At 43.9% G+C, this 16521-nt stretch overlaps 1 protein-coding gene across 1 annotated transcript; it reads left to right on the top strand.

Moving 5' to 3' along the window:
* The first annotated feature begins 4067 nt into the window (after positions 1–4067).
* On the top strand, positions 4068–13882 carry LOC103762492 (aldo-keto reductase family 1 member B1). Its single transcript, XM_018080317.3, has 10 exons — positions 4068–4137; positions 4442–4609; positions 5130–5246; positions 6581–6658; positions 7059–7181; positions 10643–10749; positions 10898–10979; positions 11496–11579; positions 12423–12505; positions 13248–13882. Exons 1-10 carry the CDS (start codon positions 4069–4071, stop codon positions 13288–13290), a joined length of 954 nt encoding a protein of 317 aa, XP_017935806.2. The 5' UTR covers position 4068; the 3' UTR covers positions 13291–13882.
* The last annotated feature ends 2639 nt before the right edge of the window (positions 13883–16521 follow it).

The raw sequence follows: 16521 nt of genomic DNA, 5'->3' as shown, positions 1-16521 counted from the left end.
TGAGTTACCCAGTGGCCATAGTGACTTCAGGGGTTTCCTTGTTCAAGCATGAATCATCCACCAGCTGCCATCCTCTCAGAAGTAAGCCCTTTCAGCATGGACCTCCTTCAAAGAGTGCACCCATGTCTCCAGCAGCGTTCCTGAGTCACAGCACTGTGGGCTTAAATTCTGGCATGAGACAGGGTGTTTATATCAGTTTCAGTGGTAGCTGGAATTGCTCCTGGCTGGCACTGAGTAGTTCATGGTCTGCACTCAGGTCACCACTGCCATCCCCTTATACCCTCTGCAATTTGTGTTCTTTACATTCTACCCTTCACTTTAATTGAAAGATATATTAAGAATTGCTTTCACCCTTATACAAACTCCACCTTTAACATCGTCACAATCTTAACATGTATTCATTATAAACTCCATCCCTTGTCCCTGCAGACCAGTAGTTAACACCTCACCCACGTGAATGTAATATACATCATGAAACCACCCCTTCCCCAGCAGTCCTGGTCTCTCTGAAGCCTCATTTGCAGCACATGGCAAGCCCCAGCACACAGTCCCAACACAGCAGGACACTTCTCTATCCCATGTTTCATAGCCAAACCCTCTGCAGATCCCCAGCTAGTGCTTCTGGATCCTACATGTGGATCCTACAGCACTACACCAGGCCACTGGGGCCCAGGTGTGGAGGAAGCATCTGTCTATCTCTTCCCAGTCACCTTCCCACTCAGCAATGGTTCCCTCAAGGTCCCTCCTTTCTTCAGGTGTTTGCATACTGTCTGCACTCACTCCTGGACATGTGCTGGCTGTGCCACTTCCCCCAGCATGTATTGCCAGGATCAGGATCATGGCTCCTTCCACAGTCCTCATTACTCCAGTTTTGGGCCATGTCAGGGTATCACACACAATCTCCAACAGCTACTGTCCCAGGCAAAACAACCTCATCACCTCATCTCAGGGCAATCTAAGATAGTTTATTGCCAATTAACAAATCTTTATTTCACCGATTCAGTTACTGTGGGGAGGGAAGAACACAGAAGACCAAATCAGTAAATGCCTTTCTCCCCCTTCTCCAGCCTCTGCTTAAGCCAAACACCAAACCCTGTCCTCCTCTCTGCTTCCCTTGTTTTCACCATAGATTACATCCAGGCCATCCCAATCCCCCCCTGAAAGCAAGGGTGGCTTGGAGGGTGATGCCGGGTGCTTGATGCTTCCCTTCATCACTCCTGTGTCCTAGAGCTCCTGGGTGGGTGGGCTACTGGCCCCAGGGCTGCTGCTGCCCTGCCTGGCAGGGGTGACCCAGCCTGCAGGCCCCTCAACAACTTGGCCCCTTTGGGGTGAGGTGCTGCCCTCCCTCTCACCTGCCAGGGGGACTGGGGATGCACACACAGGTGCTTCCCATCTGCTGGAGCTCAGTCACACCAGATGGCAGCACCGGCTTCATAGTCATCCAGAACTGGTTCTGACCAGCCTGGGGCAGTTCATGGTTTCCTCCTGTCCAGGTTTCCCCTGAGGGGATACACCCACCTTTCCCACACAGTAACCACCACTGGTGGATGGTAGGAGCACTTGCTCATCCTTGCCTACGGTCGGGGCTTATTATTTAAGCAGGTGGGATTAAAGAACAAATACTAGTGTGAAGACAAAAAGCCTCATCAGCTCTGAGAAGATGGGAGATCCACCAAGATATGCTCCTAGATTGATCTGAGTTCAGAGTAAAAAACAAGCTGAGGTCTTTTATGGTCAGGGCTGGCCAAGCCCCTCAGATCTGCTTCCTGGCACCTGGAGATTGAACTGGAGACCCCATTGAGCAAAATAAACCTCCCATTTAAAGACTCCATTTCCCAGGGATTCAAGCTTGAAACCCACATGCTCTCACCTCCAAACCCTGGTTTAAGCTATACCTGTGTATGTTGGTACCTCTGAAGCTGCAGACCCTCACAGCTCTCTTTCTCCCTCAGGAGTAGAGATTGATTGCACCTTGCAACTCTGTCACCTCCCTACTTTGTGCTTTTTCTGCAGGCCACTGGGTCTCTGTAAAAACTACCTCCACAAGGACATACCCACTTCCATTATTTTAGGTCCTGTTCTCAGATGCCAAATACTGCTGCGTCTCCAAAGTCACAAATTGTGGTGAAATTACAGTAACTAAATGCAAAGTCAGAAAAACAAACTGAAAACTCGTGATACTGAACATCCTGTTTCAGTGCAACATCTCACACGTGCATAAACAAACAAAGAAAAAAAAAAACAAAGAAACCCAAAATAAAAAACCCAAAAAGGCAACAAAATCCCTCCTCCCCTGCACAGTTCCTCCTTGCCAGCTCAGTGTAAAGAAACAGTTGCCCATGTTATCAAGGACACAGCAGATAAGATTTAGCAGGCTGGCTGTCACACAGTGACAGTACTTCTTCCTCCCTCAAGGCCCTGCCACCATGTGATGGCCCCTGCCAGGCCCTTGGGAGAGGTAAATAGTGGAAAGCTGATTTCTTACAGCTGTGAGAGGAAAGGCTCCCACTCACAAGAGTGAACAGCAAAAACAAAATACAGAACTTCCACCTGAAGCGTCTTGTGACAAGATGGAAGCATCCCCCTGATGAAAAACCATCAAGGAAAAACAAACCTAAATAGTAAGAGATAAGCACCAAGTTGTGTACCAGGTAAAAACACATCTCATTCTGCCAGGGATGGCTGATGTGCTGACACTAAACAGGAAGAACATTAAAGAGGAAAACCAATTACCTTGCTCATTCTTAGTTAAATGGAGCAAAAAATATGAAGCTGCAGAGAGCAGGGAGAGGCACCCAGAGCAAACACTCGCACCTGAAGAAACTCTCTATATGTGAATAAGCAGCAAAGCCTTCCAGGCAAGTCTGTTTTTTTCCACTGCGCTGTGACCTCTTCAGCAGAACAGCTTATGCTTGTCTGCAAAAAAGTCAAAGCCAGTTTCTGATGTGAGGTCACTGGCCACTACCACATATGATTACAATCGTGCATTTTATTCCGAAACGTCCTCAGCACGTTCCTAAAGACAGAGGGACAATATGATCATTATGCCACTCATGAAAAGGTCACTGCTCCTCATCTGCAACTTTCAAAGCACTTTAAAAAAAGTCTTCCAAAATTAAAAATAAAGTTCTTTTTTATTAAGCTCACTATATCATAAACTACTGGAGACAGTAGCCTGGAAAAGAGGAGGCTCAGGGGAGACCTCATCACTCTCTACAACTCCTTGACAGAAGGTTGTAGCCAGGTGGGGGTTGGTCTCTTCTCCCAGGCAACTATCAGCAAGACAAGAGGGTATGGTCTTAAGCTGTGCCAGGGGAGGTTTAGGTTGGATATTAGGAAGAAATTCTTTACAGAGAGAGTAATCAGGCACTGGAATGGGCTGCCCAGGGAAGTGGTGGATTTACCATCCCTGGAGATTTTTAAGATGAGACTGGATGTGGCACTTAGTGCCATGGTCTGGTAACCACGGCGGTGTTGGATCAAGGGTTGGACTCGATGATCTCGGAGGTCCCTTCCAACCCAGCTGATTCTATGATCCTACACTGCTAAGCCACAGTTCACACTGGAAGATGCATTTGTCCCACTTGGAGCAAAGAACAGGTTCTCCTGGCTCTCACAAGCCAGACAAATCCGGGTTTTCTCCTGCCATTTCGCTGTTATCAGCACACAGGGCCATAAAACATCGATAAGGGGGATCAGCCTAGGACACCATCCCCGCGGCAGCGAAGGGCTCAGCCCTTCCTTTTCCTGAGGCACACGATCCGCTAACACCTCTTAGGGCGACAGCTCTTATGTCGTGTCCCCTCTACCATCCCCATCCCGGGGATGTGACTCCAGAGGACCGAGGTGATGCAGCACGACCGCGGGACGGTAGCTCCAGCGCAGGGCCCGAAGAGACATCCCCCCTCACTCCCCCCTCTCCTCCTCCTCCTCCTCCACCCCCGTCCCTGCGCTCCCGGGTTCGGTCCCGGCCCCGCCCCGGACAGGCGCGCCGGGCGGGCGGCCGGGCCGGCCCATCATTAAATCGCGTTTGACGGCGCGGGGCTGCGTAGTGGTGGTCGGCGCGCCATGGCCACCTTGTTTGCAGCTTCAATACGGGGCCAAGATGCCCATGCTGGCGGCTGGGCCACATGGAAGGTACCGGGGCTCTCCTTGCCGGCGGCGGGTGGTTGGGGGGCGATGGGAGGGAAAGGAGCGCGGCCGGAGCGCGGCCCGGACCTTGCGGGCGCTGTCGTGACCCCGGCCGGGCCGCCGGGGCTCCCTGCCTTGCTGTATCTTAATCGCAGGTTGCTTCGGATGGGGCGGCTTTCTTAATTTTATCTTGCTGTGAGAAAGGCTTTCGGTAATACGTTGACTAGAGTTTTTGTTTTTGTTTATGTTTTTTTGTTTGTTTGTTTTGTTTTGTTTTGTTTTTCTACCGTCGCTTTTTTTTTTTTTTCAGTCCGAACCGGGGAAAGTAACAGCTGCGGTGATGGCTGCTATCGACGCTGGGTACCGTCACTTGGACTGTGCCTACGTGTACCAAAATGAAAACGAAGTTGGGGAAGGGATCCAGAAAAAAATCAAGGAAGGTGTTGTGAAACGAGAGGACCTCTTTGTCGTCAGTAAGGTATGGATCTGGTGATAGGGCATACCAGGAGACACCTTTTTTTTTCCTAAGTAACGTCCGAGTTCTTTACTTTCCTGCTCTGGGATGCAGTATTCAGAACATCACTTAGACCACTCCTGAGACAAGGTTCTTACTTTACCTCATCCTGTATGGAGAATTATGCAGAGTATGTGTCACAAATGTAAGTGATGCTTTCAGCTTCTCCTGGCATGAAGTTATGCTGTCCTTTTTCATCCAGTATCTGACCTTATAGTGGGTATTTTTTAACTTAAGTCTTAATGAACAAAACAAGACTACTTCAGCTGTATACCAGGACACTATGCAGTGTGCTGCCACAGCACATATTGTCCAGTATCACAGGCCAATCCTGCTCACAGAGCAAACCCCCTTTGAAGAGCTGTAGGATGACCCAGTTTCACATCACCTTCTGAACAGGACAGGCACTCTCCTGAACAGTACAGAAGGGTTCTGAGAGATTTAACCCAGGAGGTTATAGTGTGCCTTGGCATTTTGTTTCTAGCTGTGGTGCACGTTTCATGAGAAGCCTTTGGTGAAGGGAGCCTGCCAGAAGACTCTCACTGCTCTAAAACTGGATTACCTGGATCTCTACCTCATCCACTGGCCTCTTGGTTTTAAGGTACAGTAACAGCAATGCCCTTGGCTTTATCTGTTGTGATTGGCAGTTTAGAGCAGCTATATGGCTTTATAGACTAGCAATTGCTCCAGCTGTTACAGATCATCACGTGTCTGCTGTGTGCCAGCACTGCTCTGCTGCTCAGCTTCACTGTGGCCACGTGAACCAGGCTGTTGATCCTTACCTTACCAAGGTTTATGCTTGCCTACCTGGCACCTGCTGCCCTTTTGATCATGGAAGAGGTAGACCTTGAAGTAGGGGTGGGTTTCCCTGCTGCAAGGAGAAGTTATATCTCTCTCCTTTTGATTATTGCCTGTGTTGCCTTTTATGAGTGCAGAGTATGCTCAGCTGACAACGGTGTGGTTCCTTCTTGGTGCTATACTTTGCTGTCTGACAGAAGTTCTTTCCTCTGCATGTTACGGAGTCACATCATAAGAGATTGTTTCTGTCTTTAATCACTAAGTCTTTTAAGACAGTACAGATTGGACTAACCTTTGCTATAGAAGCCTTAGTGTTTCACAGACCTTGGATTTCAAAAGTTTGAACTTTTTTAGTTCCTAACTCTTTTACTGACTGCATGCGAAGGAACTGCTGTTGCAGTTTGAATTTGTCCAAGGTTAGTCTTTCAGTTAGAACTTGGTCAAAATCTTCTTTATGCTTCTTGCTTCTGGCATAACTGTTCTCCATGGCATCTGTATTATTTTAAAATGAGTTTCATGTGGACAGAACTATCACAGTGAAAATATGTTGTTGCGTAATAATGTATCAGTGGAAAATAACTGTTTTGAGTGAAGTTGATACTTGGCATGTAGTCCTAACTGGGACACAGGCTGCTCTAACATTCTCTGTGCCAGCAAGTTAAACACTGAGTCTTCCCATGAAAGAGACCTGTCAGCAGATCTGGTCCAGTATAAGCTGAACATGTTCCAGGTCCTAAGTGGGTCCTGATTTTACATTCCAATAGAACACTTCAATACACCCAGATACAAACTGTGTATTTTTGTAAACTGGCTATATAGTCCTACTTTCTGTAGTACAAGTGGAGACTTAGTTTTGTCATTTTGATTTTGATGAGCCACAGGGCACAGCGTCCACCACAAGTACCTGTCCTTACTGGGTTGATTGCTAGCAAAAAAAAAAAAGCCATAATACCATGCAAAAACAAACAAAAAGACTGGAGACTGTAAATAGTGACTATTAGTATCTAATAAATTAGTATAATAATAAGTATTACTTGTCCTGCAGTACAAATCTGTGGTATGTTCTTCAGCTGGTGTTAACCCAGCCTCCCAATAATAAACAAAGAGTGTTTCAAGCATTTTCTCCTTCCCTGACAGGCAGGAGAGGAGCTGTTCCCCACAGATGACAAAGGCATGGCTATCCCCAGCAACACAGATATTCTACAGACATGGGAGGTAAGTTTAGCTGCAGCATGAGAATAATGTGTTCTGGTCTTAGCAGTCTCTACCATGTTTTCATTACCTTCAGCAGTCTAAACTGTCTCTTGTATGTAGGTCTACTTGTAAGGGCTCACTGGTACAACAGTGGTTTGTTGACTATAATTTCATTACTTGCAACTTCTAACTTGCTGTGAATATCCCCAATCTCAAAGAATGAGTCTTTTGAGCATTGGTGGCAGGGGAGATAAGGCATAAATACAAGAGTGATCCAGGTAATTTTTCCTCAAACTTGAACTCTGAAAATCTGAACAGTTATTTCAGGTTTCTCATGAAGGAAACAAAGCCATATCAGGCAGAATGTGTTCTTCAGGCCCTGCCTTGTGTGCTAGAGGCTGATTTTGTTTCTTTCTGTTAGGCAATGGAAGAGCTGGTGGATGCTGGTCTGGTAAAAGCCATTGGAATCTCCAACTTCAACCATGAGCAGATTGAAAGAATCTTGAACAAGCCAGGACTGAAATACAAGCCTGCAAATAACCAGGTGAGCTGCAAAGTGACAGCAAGCAGATGTTTGGATGGTGGTGTTTTTTGTTGTATGGTGACTTCTTGTTTTTTTTTAAGAATGGCTAACATCTTGTTTTGAAATAAGGTTATAGTAAGAGATAATGGAGTATACACAGCATATTCTTTCAATCCCACCTTCCAACTGCTTGTGAATGTACAAGGTGCTGGTTTTTTGTGGATTTTCTGCACTTCTGCCTGGAAATCTGACAATGAGCGGCTCCAGAATTGCTTTCTGTAGATGTTGAAGCAGAGGGAACTCAGATGAGGTCTAAAAACTTCATTGATACAGCTTAAAACTTGGTGTATGTATAGAGAATTGGATGACCTCTTCATAACTCATCTGTGGAGAGGCCAGTTCCTGTTGCTGATGACTGAGAGAATTGATCAAGAACATGCTTTATAGACCCCTCACAGACTTAATGAGGGTTAGGAGGAAGGAGGAAATCTAGTTGCAAGGTAGGCCACAGAGTAGAAGTGTCCGGGTACATAAGCAACACTTGAATAAAATCTTAGGAAAATTCAGACAGCAGGAGACCTTGGGAGATAATCTGCTCTAATTCACAGCTCAGAGGAGCATCAGATGTGAGATCAGACCAGCTTGTCCAGAGCTTTATCAATCTTGAAAAACTGCAGGAATGGAGATGCACAGCTTCCCTAGGAAGTCTGCTCTGCTGCCTGACCCCCTGCCTTGGTTGTATGGTGGAGGGAGGGAGTTTTCCTATATCCAGTGTCAACCTCTCTTGTTTCAGTTTGTGTCTCATGCCTTCCTCCACACAACACTGAAGAGCTTGGCTTGTCTTTGGATGACCTTCTTTTAGGTACTGAAAGCTGCTGCTAGGAGGCTTGAAGCCTTCCCTTCTCCAGACAGAACAAGCCCAGCTCACTCAGCCTTTCCCAGGATGGCAAGGGCTTTCCCAGGATGGCAGCCCTTAGCCATCCTGGAGTTCCTCTGCTCAATTTGTGGCAGTCTGTCAGTCTTTCTTCTACTGAGGGGGGGCTGGGAATGGGGGGAAAACTGGACACAGTATTATGAAGTTAGTCTGACAAGTGTGAGTAGAGACAGATGATGACTTTGCACAATTTACTGTGTTCCTGCTGCCAGGGCTCCCTGCTGGCTCATGTCCAGCTCAGCCTAATATGGCCCCCAGGTTGTTTCTAGCATACTTGCTTTGCAGGCAGTCAGGCTCCAGCCTGTGTTCTTGCCAGGAGGCTTTTATTTCCCAGGTGCACGGCTTTGGGCTGTTCCTTCCCAGGTGCAGGTCTTCATGTGCAGCCTTAATGAATTCCTTGAGGTTTTTATTTGCATGTTCTTCCTGCCTGAGTGGGTCCCTCTGAAATGGCATCCCTGCCCTTGTGTGTATTGACTGGTCATTCCCCAGTTTGGTGTTGCCTTCAAGTTTGAAATGACTGTAGTTGTTAAAGAGGACAGGTCCCAGGATAGACTCCTGTGAGGTCTAACTAGTCTTGACCTTGATTACTATGGTGTTTGAAGGACTGCAGTCCCAGTTATTGATACCTCATTGCTAGAACTGGGTAATTTATTGTGGCAGCTTGAACATGTGTACTGAAAAGGGGGTTTAACACCTTTTTTTCAGAAAGCTTAATAGCAGTGTTCTCTGGAAGTCTATTCAACATAAAACTGAAATGTTCTGATGAGCAAAAGGAATGATTCTTTCATGTGTCTTTTCATTATCAGTCCCAATGCACTTTTAGAAAACTTACTGTAAGTTTTATGATACCTTACAACCTCTGCCACACTTCATTGACACTATCACTGTATAATAATTCCCCTTGTCTCTTGCACAGAAGTCACTAACCTTGGACCTCTCCCACTTGTAAATGTTCTCAAGCTCTGATTACTATAAGCAAGTGTAACCCAGAGCAAGAGATCTTTGGTCCGTGTCCTTCATGATTTATTGCTTCTGAAAAAAAAATACTTGCAAGCCTGAAAGCTTGTCTGTTATTAACACTTACCAGTTGGCCTAGTAGTGATAGTGCTTCCTTGAAAACACTTTCTCTGTGCAGATATTTCACATGTAATCTACTATCTTCATGTCATTCCCATTCTTAATTTCAATGCAGTCAGGGTGTGTGTTTGGTTTCATTTGTGGTGAGAAGTTAATTTGACAAGGTAGTAATTACATTACAATGATACTAGTACTTAATTCAGTAAGGAAATCTGACTCTAAATTACACACACACAGTGTAGATTGCAATATCTTAAGATGCTTATTTAAATGGACATCATAGGCTCTTCATCCTGGTTCAAATGTAATACTAGCTCAGAAGTTTTTCAGTGTGAGTTCCAGTAAGGGTTACTTTGCCTTACTTATGTCATATAAATTCTGCCTATTGAATACTCTTGAGTAGCTGTCTTTCTGGAGCTGCTGAAGCTAAATAAACCTGTCCCAAAAACTGAGCTACACGTTCTGTTTAATATTCTAGCGTGTTTCAGAAGGGAAACAGGCATGCAGGCTTCTGATAACAGCAAGCAGCTAGAGCCACAAATAAAGTGCTTGGGGCTGTAAACTGATCCTATGTTTTGCACTCTCTCGTTTCACCTGCCAGCAGCACAAGTTTCTAGGGACCTCCCTCAGAGTGCAGCTGCAGGAGTCTCGAATGGCAGCGTCATCAAAATGGTTCTTGATGTTGTCTGCTGAAAGAAAAGTAGTGCTCCCTGGTGTGAAACTATCCTGAAAGTCCCTCTATGCAAAGTATCGAATATTCATGTTCATTCACTGCCTCCTGACACATGAGTAGTTTCTGTTCCATACTGCATATCTGTGCATTCCCTTGTCGGAACACAGATCCACTGTTAAGGAGTCTGTGTTCTGTTGTGTAGTAATTCTTATGGAAATTCATATGAAGTACCCATGCATTTATAAAAAGGCTGTAATGGACAGTGGGTTGAAGGTCTAAAATCTGTAGCAGGTAGCTGTTGTCACCATTTGCAGACTGGAGGTGTTCAGTGGTGAATATTGACACAAAGCAAACAAAACCAAATTAAACAATACTATCATTGAAGTTAATATGGTAGCTGTAAAAAAAAAAAAATATATGGCATGTTTAATTAAGGATGAAAAGAGAACTTTATACTTCCTGGTCTGTAATCCTGTTGCTGTGATTTTACTGTTCTCCTGTGTGTGCATTTTACTGAATTGTCTCATTGAGGCAATTGTGTAGCTGGTCATTTTATATGTTGGAGATGATCTGCATCAGCAAAGTTATAAGGAGTTTTTCTACAGCCCTTGAACCCTTCATTGCAAGGAGAACTACAGATAGTAGAAAAGGGGTGGTGGCATACAGAAAACAAAGGCTGCATAATACTGTTTAGAATGTCCAAGGTAAAACAAAAATTAGCCTTTGATTAAAAACCAGTCCCTGGAACATGTTAAAGCAGTTAAGTCACTGTCAATCTCTGTGCTTCTATGTTGTCAGGTTGAATGTCATCCATACCTTACCCAGGAGAAGCTGATTAAGTACTGCCAATCCAAAGGGATTTCTGTGACAGCATACAGTCCCCTTGGCTCTCCTGACAGACCATGGTAAGACTGCTTTGGAAGGAAGCTAATGTGGATTATGCTTGAAGCAGTGAGACTACTTGTGCAGCATTAATGGTTCATTCAGATACAGATCTCTGCTAGGTTGGATCTATGGAGATTTCTTGCCATTCATCTTCTTTCCTTTGTGCAGGGCTAAACCAGAGGATCCTTCCCTTCTGGATGACCCCAAGATCAAAGAGATTGCAGCCAAGCACAACAAAACCCCAGCACAGGTGAGTAGGTGCCAGAGTACCATTTCCTGTAGCACAGCATAAAGGACAGTTAATGACAATGTAAAGGACAGGGTGGTTTTTCCTTCCTTGTCACCCGTGGTGTTAAGTAGCCATGCAGGTGTGTTTACTGTGAGGCCTTCAGTGCACACTTGCAGAGGCACTCTGACCACCACAAGAAAGTTGAGCCATCTTCAATTGTTGCTTCAGCCTTCCCATCTCAAGTCCTGTTGCAGAGAAGTGAACACTTGAATAGCCTACTAAAAGTCTTGGTGGGAAGGAAAGGAACTGAGTATTGCTAAACTGCATGGCAGAGGAGAAAGTGTGGGGCTCCTCTACTTCTCTGTTTACACTTCAGAAGGTGCTGCTTAGAATTCAGGTATGATTTGAAATGCAGCTCCAAGTAACGGGTTAATTCTGCTGAATTGTACTGTTTACATCGAATGACTGCTGGAACAGGTTCTGCTTGCCTAGAACAGGAACCCTCCCCTCTCTGACGCAGTGATGTGCCTCTTGCAGGTTCTCATTCGCTTCCACATCCAGAGAAATGTGATTGTGATTCCCAAGTCTGTCACACCGCAGCGCATTGTGGAGAACTCCAAGGTGAGGGATTAGGAGCGAGCTGGGTGCTGCCCTTCAGGGAGCAGCTTCTCCCTGCAGAGCAAACAGATCCTCTCTCACCCTTCCCAGCTGATACTTTAACAGGAGGGCTGGGCTTTTTCTCTCCATGTGTTTACCTGCTGTCTAATGGGGACTGAATTTAAGATTTACAGTTGGAGAGCAGGGGTGAACAAAGCTTTTGGAAACACTGTCCTGGTGATCGGAGCAGTCACATTATGTGATGCTTCCTGTTCTGTGTCACATGAATGAGTCATCTGACAGCTTGTTTGGGGACTGAATGCAGTAGCACACCACAAAAGACTTATGTAGAGCAAGCATTGTTAAGAAAATGGTTCATGGATAGCAGGACTATGTTAGTGCTTTTGATTCAGTGATCTTGGACAGAAACCAGTATTAGGATTTTGCTTCCCAATGCTTAGTTGCATTCAGTGGAATATTGAAGTTCTTGCAGCTGTTTCTCTGGAATAGGACAGAAGGATGCATCTTTCACAGATGGAGGATGTAGGCATTGTGCAACACTTCAGTGCTCTCCAAACTTCTTAAAATAACCGGTACATGTGACTGCAGCTTGATTATTTTTTCTTTTTTTTTTTTAATTCTTGCTTCTCCCTGCCCACCTCCCTCCAGAGGGGTCTCAGAAATCCAGAGAGCTGTCTCTTTCCTTTCTCTTCATGAAACAGTCACCTTTTCTAACAAGCACTGTACACTGTGGACTTGTTCTTTAATATTGTGATTGTTTGTTTTGTTTGTTTGTTCTGTTTGTTTTTTTTTTCTTACAAGCACTCTTTTGTCAAAGAGGTCATTTTCAGCTTTTTCTCTTATTAGGTGTTTGACTTTGAATTGACTAAAGAGGAGATGGCAACTATTCTCAGCTTTAATAGAAACTGGAGAGCCTGTGCAATGATGATGTAAGTAACAGCTTAAAGAAAAGAAACTGTCAAGTTATCACATAGTTCAGTATATGAAGTTATAGATAGTAGGCTTAATTTAAATTCACAGTATGCAAACTCAGTTTCCAAAGGGGTCATCCTGAAAATAACTTTCCAGAGTAAGAGTTTTCAGTGTTCATTTTATGAACCAAAACAGGGTGAGCATAGACCAAACCTCATTTTCAGTTCAGTCTCCAAGAAGCTTTTAGTAGCTGGAATTGCAACAGGAAGCTTCTTATTCATATTGGAAAAATGAGCATGATGCAGGCTTAAATTCTTTGATTAACTTTGCTTGTGGTATTTTGTCTTTATGCCATGACCCCTAAGCATGTTACAAAACCTGTATGTTGTTCAGGAGTTGAGAAAGTGGACAAACACTCAGGAAGCAACAGGAGGATTTAAAACTTGAAAGCCTAGAGCCAGATAGGAAATCTTTGTTGGAAGGCTGCAAAAAAAAGGTCCTCTCTCAGTAAACAGCAAAATCCTGAGTTAGTTGTCTGCAAAGCACCTAGGGCACATCACCTGAGGTGCTTGGAGCCCAAACTACAGAAGGCACTCAAAATCTTTTTGTTTGCAAACACAGTGTCACCAAGGAAAACAGAGGAACTGGCTCTGCTTTTATAGGGTTCATCTCCCCCCCGTGGTGCTTCTTTGAAGTGGTTACAGCTGCATATAATGTCTTTCAGGCATGAGATAATCTTTGCTTTTTGATTTCCTCCAGGTGCAAAAATCACAAGGGCTACCCTTTCAATGCGGAATACTGAAGATGGTTTCCTGCCTTTCTCCAAGTTCTCAGATATGCTTCTACTGTTGCCTTTGAGTTGTCTATGTAGCTTTTTCACTGCATCAGACACCCTTCCACACCCCTAATGTTTTTCCTTTTTTTTTCCCTACAAAGATGCAGTATATGTACTCAGTGACTTTGTGCTGTTTTCTTTTTTTTTTTGGAAGAAGGAAATGCTAAAATGGTTCTGAAGAGCACACTGTGTGGACTAGTAGATTGTCTTTGCCAAAACAGCATGTCTGGAATTGGTAAGCAGAGAATATTGAGCAAGCTTGAAAAAGCAATCACTTTTATTTTGGAATTCTGTGAATTGGAGCTAGTGCCTATTGTTTTCTGGAAGGACCAGGATATTGGCAGATGTTACATAATGAAGTCTGCTTTTTTCTGATTACTTTTGGGTTTGGTTTTGTTTCTTTGTAACACTCCATACTTTTTTCTCTAGTTGGAAGTACAAGTTGATTTTGAAGTACGGCAGTTTCTACATGGGTAGCTCTTCGAAAAGTGTATAGGTCCTGGTTTCTTGGTGATATAAATGCTGATTTTGCTTATAATAAAATAGTTTCATTACTGTGTGTAATGAGATGGTTATTTCAGCAATGCTCAAGTGATAGTAATGCCGGAGTAGCTGGGTTATATCAGCTGTCTCTAGAGATTACATGAAAGCAAGGAAAATTATCCCTCACAAAATCATCTGGTGTCAGTGTTAACTTCCTGTGTGTGACAGCTGTCTGCTGGTACATGTGGAACACCTGAGTGTGATGAACTGGTGACCAATGAGTCTGTTTAAGCATCTCTTTAAACAGAGCTGGTTTGGTGTGTCTGACAACTAATACACTAATGCTTAATTCAGTTTATAGTTTTTACTGAAGTGATAGTATACTTTGGCTAGTAGAAAACTTAGTCCATTGAAGACTTGAAGCCTATACAGCAACCCATGGGATTGTTTTAATAAGCAGTAGAAACCTTGCCCTCTCTGGTAGGCAGCACATAGTACAGGAAGGAATTCTGTGCTTGCACAAGGTACCATTGGCAAATATAGTAGAAATGGGTTTCTAAGAAAATTCTGTATCATGATCTTGCAAATTGGAAAATTAATGCTTTGTTCTGGGAGCACAGAAAAATACACTTATACTGGTTGGGGTTTTTTTGGTTTTTTTTTTTTTTTTCTGGTGTCTGAGTAGATCTGGAGTATGAATAATCCTCTGAAGGAAGTTGTGTAGGCCTGGCAGAAAGAGGGTTCTTTCTGAACACCCTGGATGAAGGGAGACGCCAGAACTGTTAGTACATAACAAACCTAAATGGTAAATGTAAGGTAGGATTCTGATTGCATAACTGCATAGTGTACCTTAAGTGAACTCAGACAGGTTAAAATGTAACATGAAGGGAGTTGCTCTGCAAGTATTTGTGAAATAGGTGGTTTGTTTCCTGGTACTGATAAAAAGGTAGTAAGGAGTCATACTAATTTAAAATTTTTCTTTCTGATAAATATTAAACCATTACATTGAGAGGATATTTTGTAATCTCAAAATGCTTCTTTTAAATCATTCCACTGTCACTGAGACCAGATTGAACTTTTTTGGTCGCAGTACTTTACACCAGACCAAACAGAAAAGATTGATTTAGCTTAAAACATGAGGATGAGAGGATTGGTGTCTGACTCCAAGCAATATTCTCTTCCAATGCTGATTCTCCTGATATAAATTGATTATAATCACTTTAAATTCTGGGCTTTAAAGCAAATACTAAAAGCTTCAGCTCTGCAAGTGTTTCTGTGTGTCTCTAATGTGATAAGCAAAAGCCCAGGGGCCTCTAGAAAAACCAGAATGGCTGATGATCTTTGCTTAGTCCAAGCTGTGAGAGAAAACTATTTGGGGCAATGTTGAATGGCTGGGAAATAACACTTTTGTGACAAGTCTGTTCTGGCAAGAAGTTAACACTGAAGGTCAGGGTTTCTAAAACAGTACATCAGGTTCTGTTAGCTTCCTCTGTTTTCATTTCACTGTAACTTTTTATGGAAGTTTGTGCCTGAAATTTTCCATTCTCAAAGTAGGAATTTTACTGGAGATGGCTTTTACTGGAGAGACTGCTCTGCAGCAGAAGGGAGACTGCCTAGCACTCAGAGTGGAGTGGTATTGTAACAGGCTCTCTCTGTATTTCTCTGGATGACTTAGCAGGGAGGAATTTGGAAAGGGTCATTCTGGGACACAGTGCAGCACTGAACCGGCAGAGGGCTTGGATCCTGGTGAAATGTGAGAGTGGGAATAGAGGGAAAATAGAGAAGCATCTGAGTGAAGGAGAAGCAATGCACAAGCTTGAACAGAAAGCAGGCTGTTGTCAGAGAGCATGGGAAGGGAGTGGTAGAAAACCCTGTCACCCATAATGTTTTTGGATTGCTTCTTCAAGGGCAGATATAATTAAATAGGGCTGACATAGAGGAAGAGGCAGACTAGACTGTGGCCAAGTCTTCATTTATTTTAGGTTCATCTGGGAATTGCTACAGTAAACTAAATGTCTGTTGTACCCCCATATTGTACCACACTCTCTACCTACAAGAGCAGAGATTTCCTTTCATCTCCTAAAAGGTGAAGTGGAAAGATCAAAGAGTTAGATATCCGGAGCTTAGCATTCCTGCTAACTGAGCTCTTCCTGCCTAGAACTGTTCACAGCATTTGTTTTTGTATTGTGATTTGACAGATCTCTGGGTACCTGATCAAAGAAATTAAGGACAAATACAGTCTTGTAGCTCTTCCAATGAAAAGTGGCTATGTTTTGTTTTGTGTTTTTGATTTAAGAACTTGTAGTTCAGCCCCACCTTGACAGCCTTTTCCCAGACATTCTCAGGGCTCTGCTGCAGCAGCTGAGCTACAGTGATACTGTAGCACACCCTGTAAAGAGGATTTCCAGTGTACAGGAAAGATTAAGAGCAGGAAACAGAAAAATCACGTTCCTGGGACTGGTAGAGTCAGTACTAGTACAAAAATTGTTTCAAGTCCACCTGCACTCACTGCTACAAATGATATCAGATTAGCAGGTCTTTATTTTGTGTTAAAAGAAAATGGCTCTGACAGAACAGATCCATTTCTGGGGTAGCAAACAATGATGGTGAACTGATTTATCAGTGAAAATGGGTAGAGAAATTTGGCAATTGCCTCATTGGAGAAGGCAAGATACTGTTTTTGGAAATTTTTGGGGGTAGTAGGGGAGAATACAA

This window comes from Manacus vitellinus, unplaced genomic scaffold (assembly GCF_001715985.3).
Source record: "Manacus vitellinus isolate BGI_N305 unplaced genomic scaffold, ASM171598v3 scaffold_5_pilon, whole genome shotgun sequence".
NCBI classification, from domain to species: domain Eukaryota; kingdom Metazoa; phylum Chordata; class Aves; order Passeriformes; family Pipridae; genus Manacus; species Manacus vitellinus.
The sequence above is the reverse complement of the archived record's forward strand: the minus strand, read 5'-3'. Positions and strand labels throughout refer to the sequence as shown.

Excerpts from the sequence above, each read along its gene's own strand:
- LOC103762492 (XM_018080317.3), top strand. The coding sequence starts at position 4,069 with ATGGCCACCTTGTTTGCAGCTTCAATACGGGGCCAAGATGCCCATGCT. Across the intron at positions 4,138-4,441 it reads GCGGCTGGGCCACATGGAAG|TCCGAACCGGGGAAAGTAAC; the intron begins GTACCGGGGCTC and ends TTTTTTTTTCAG. Across the intron at positions 11,580-12,422 it reads GCATTGTGGAGAACTCCAAG|GTGTTTGACTTTGAATTGAC; the intron begins GTGAGGGATTAG and ends TTCTCTTATTAG.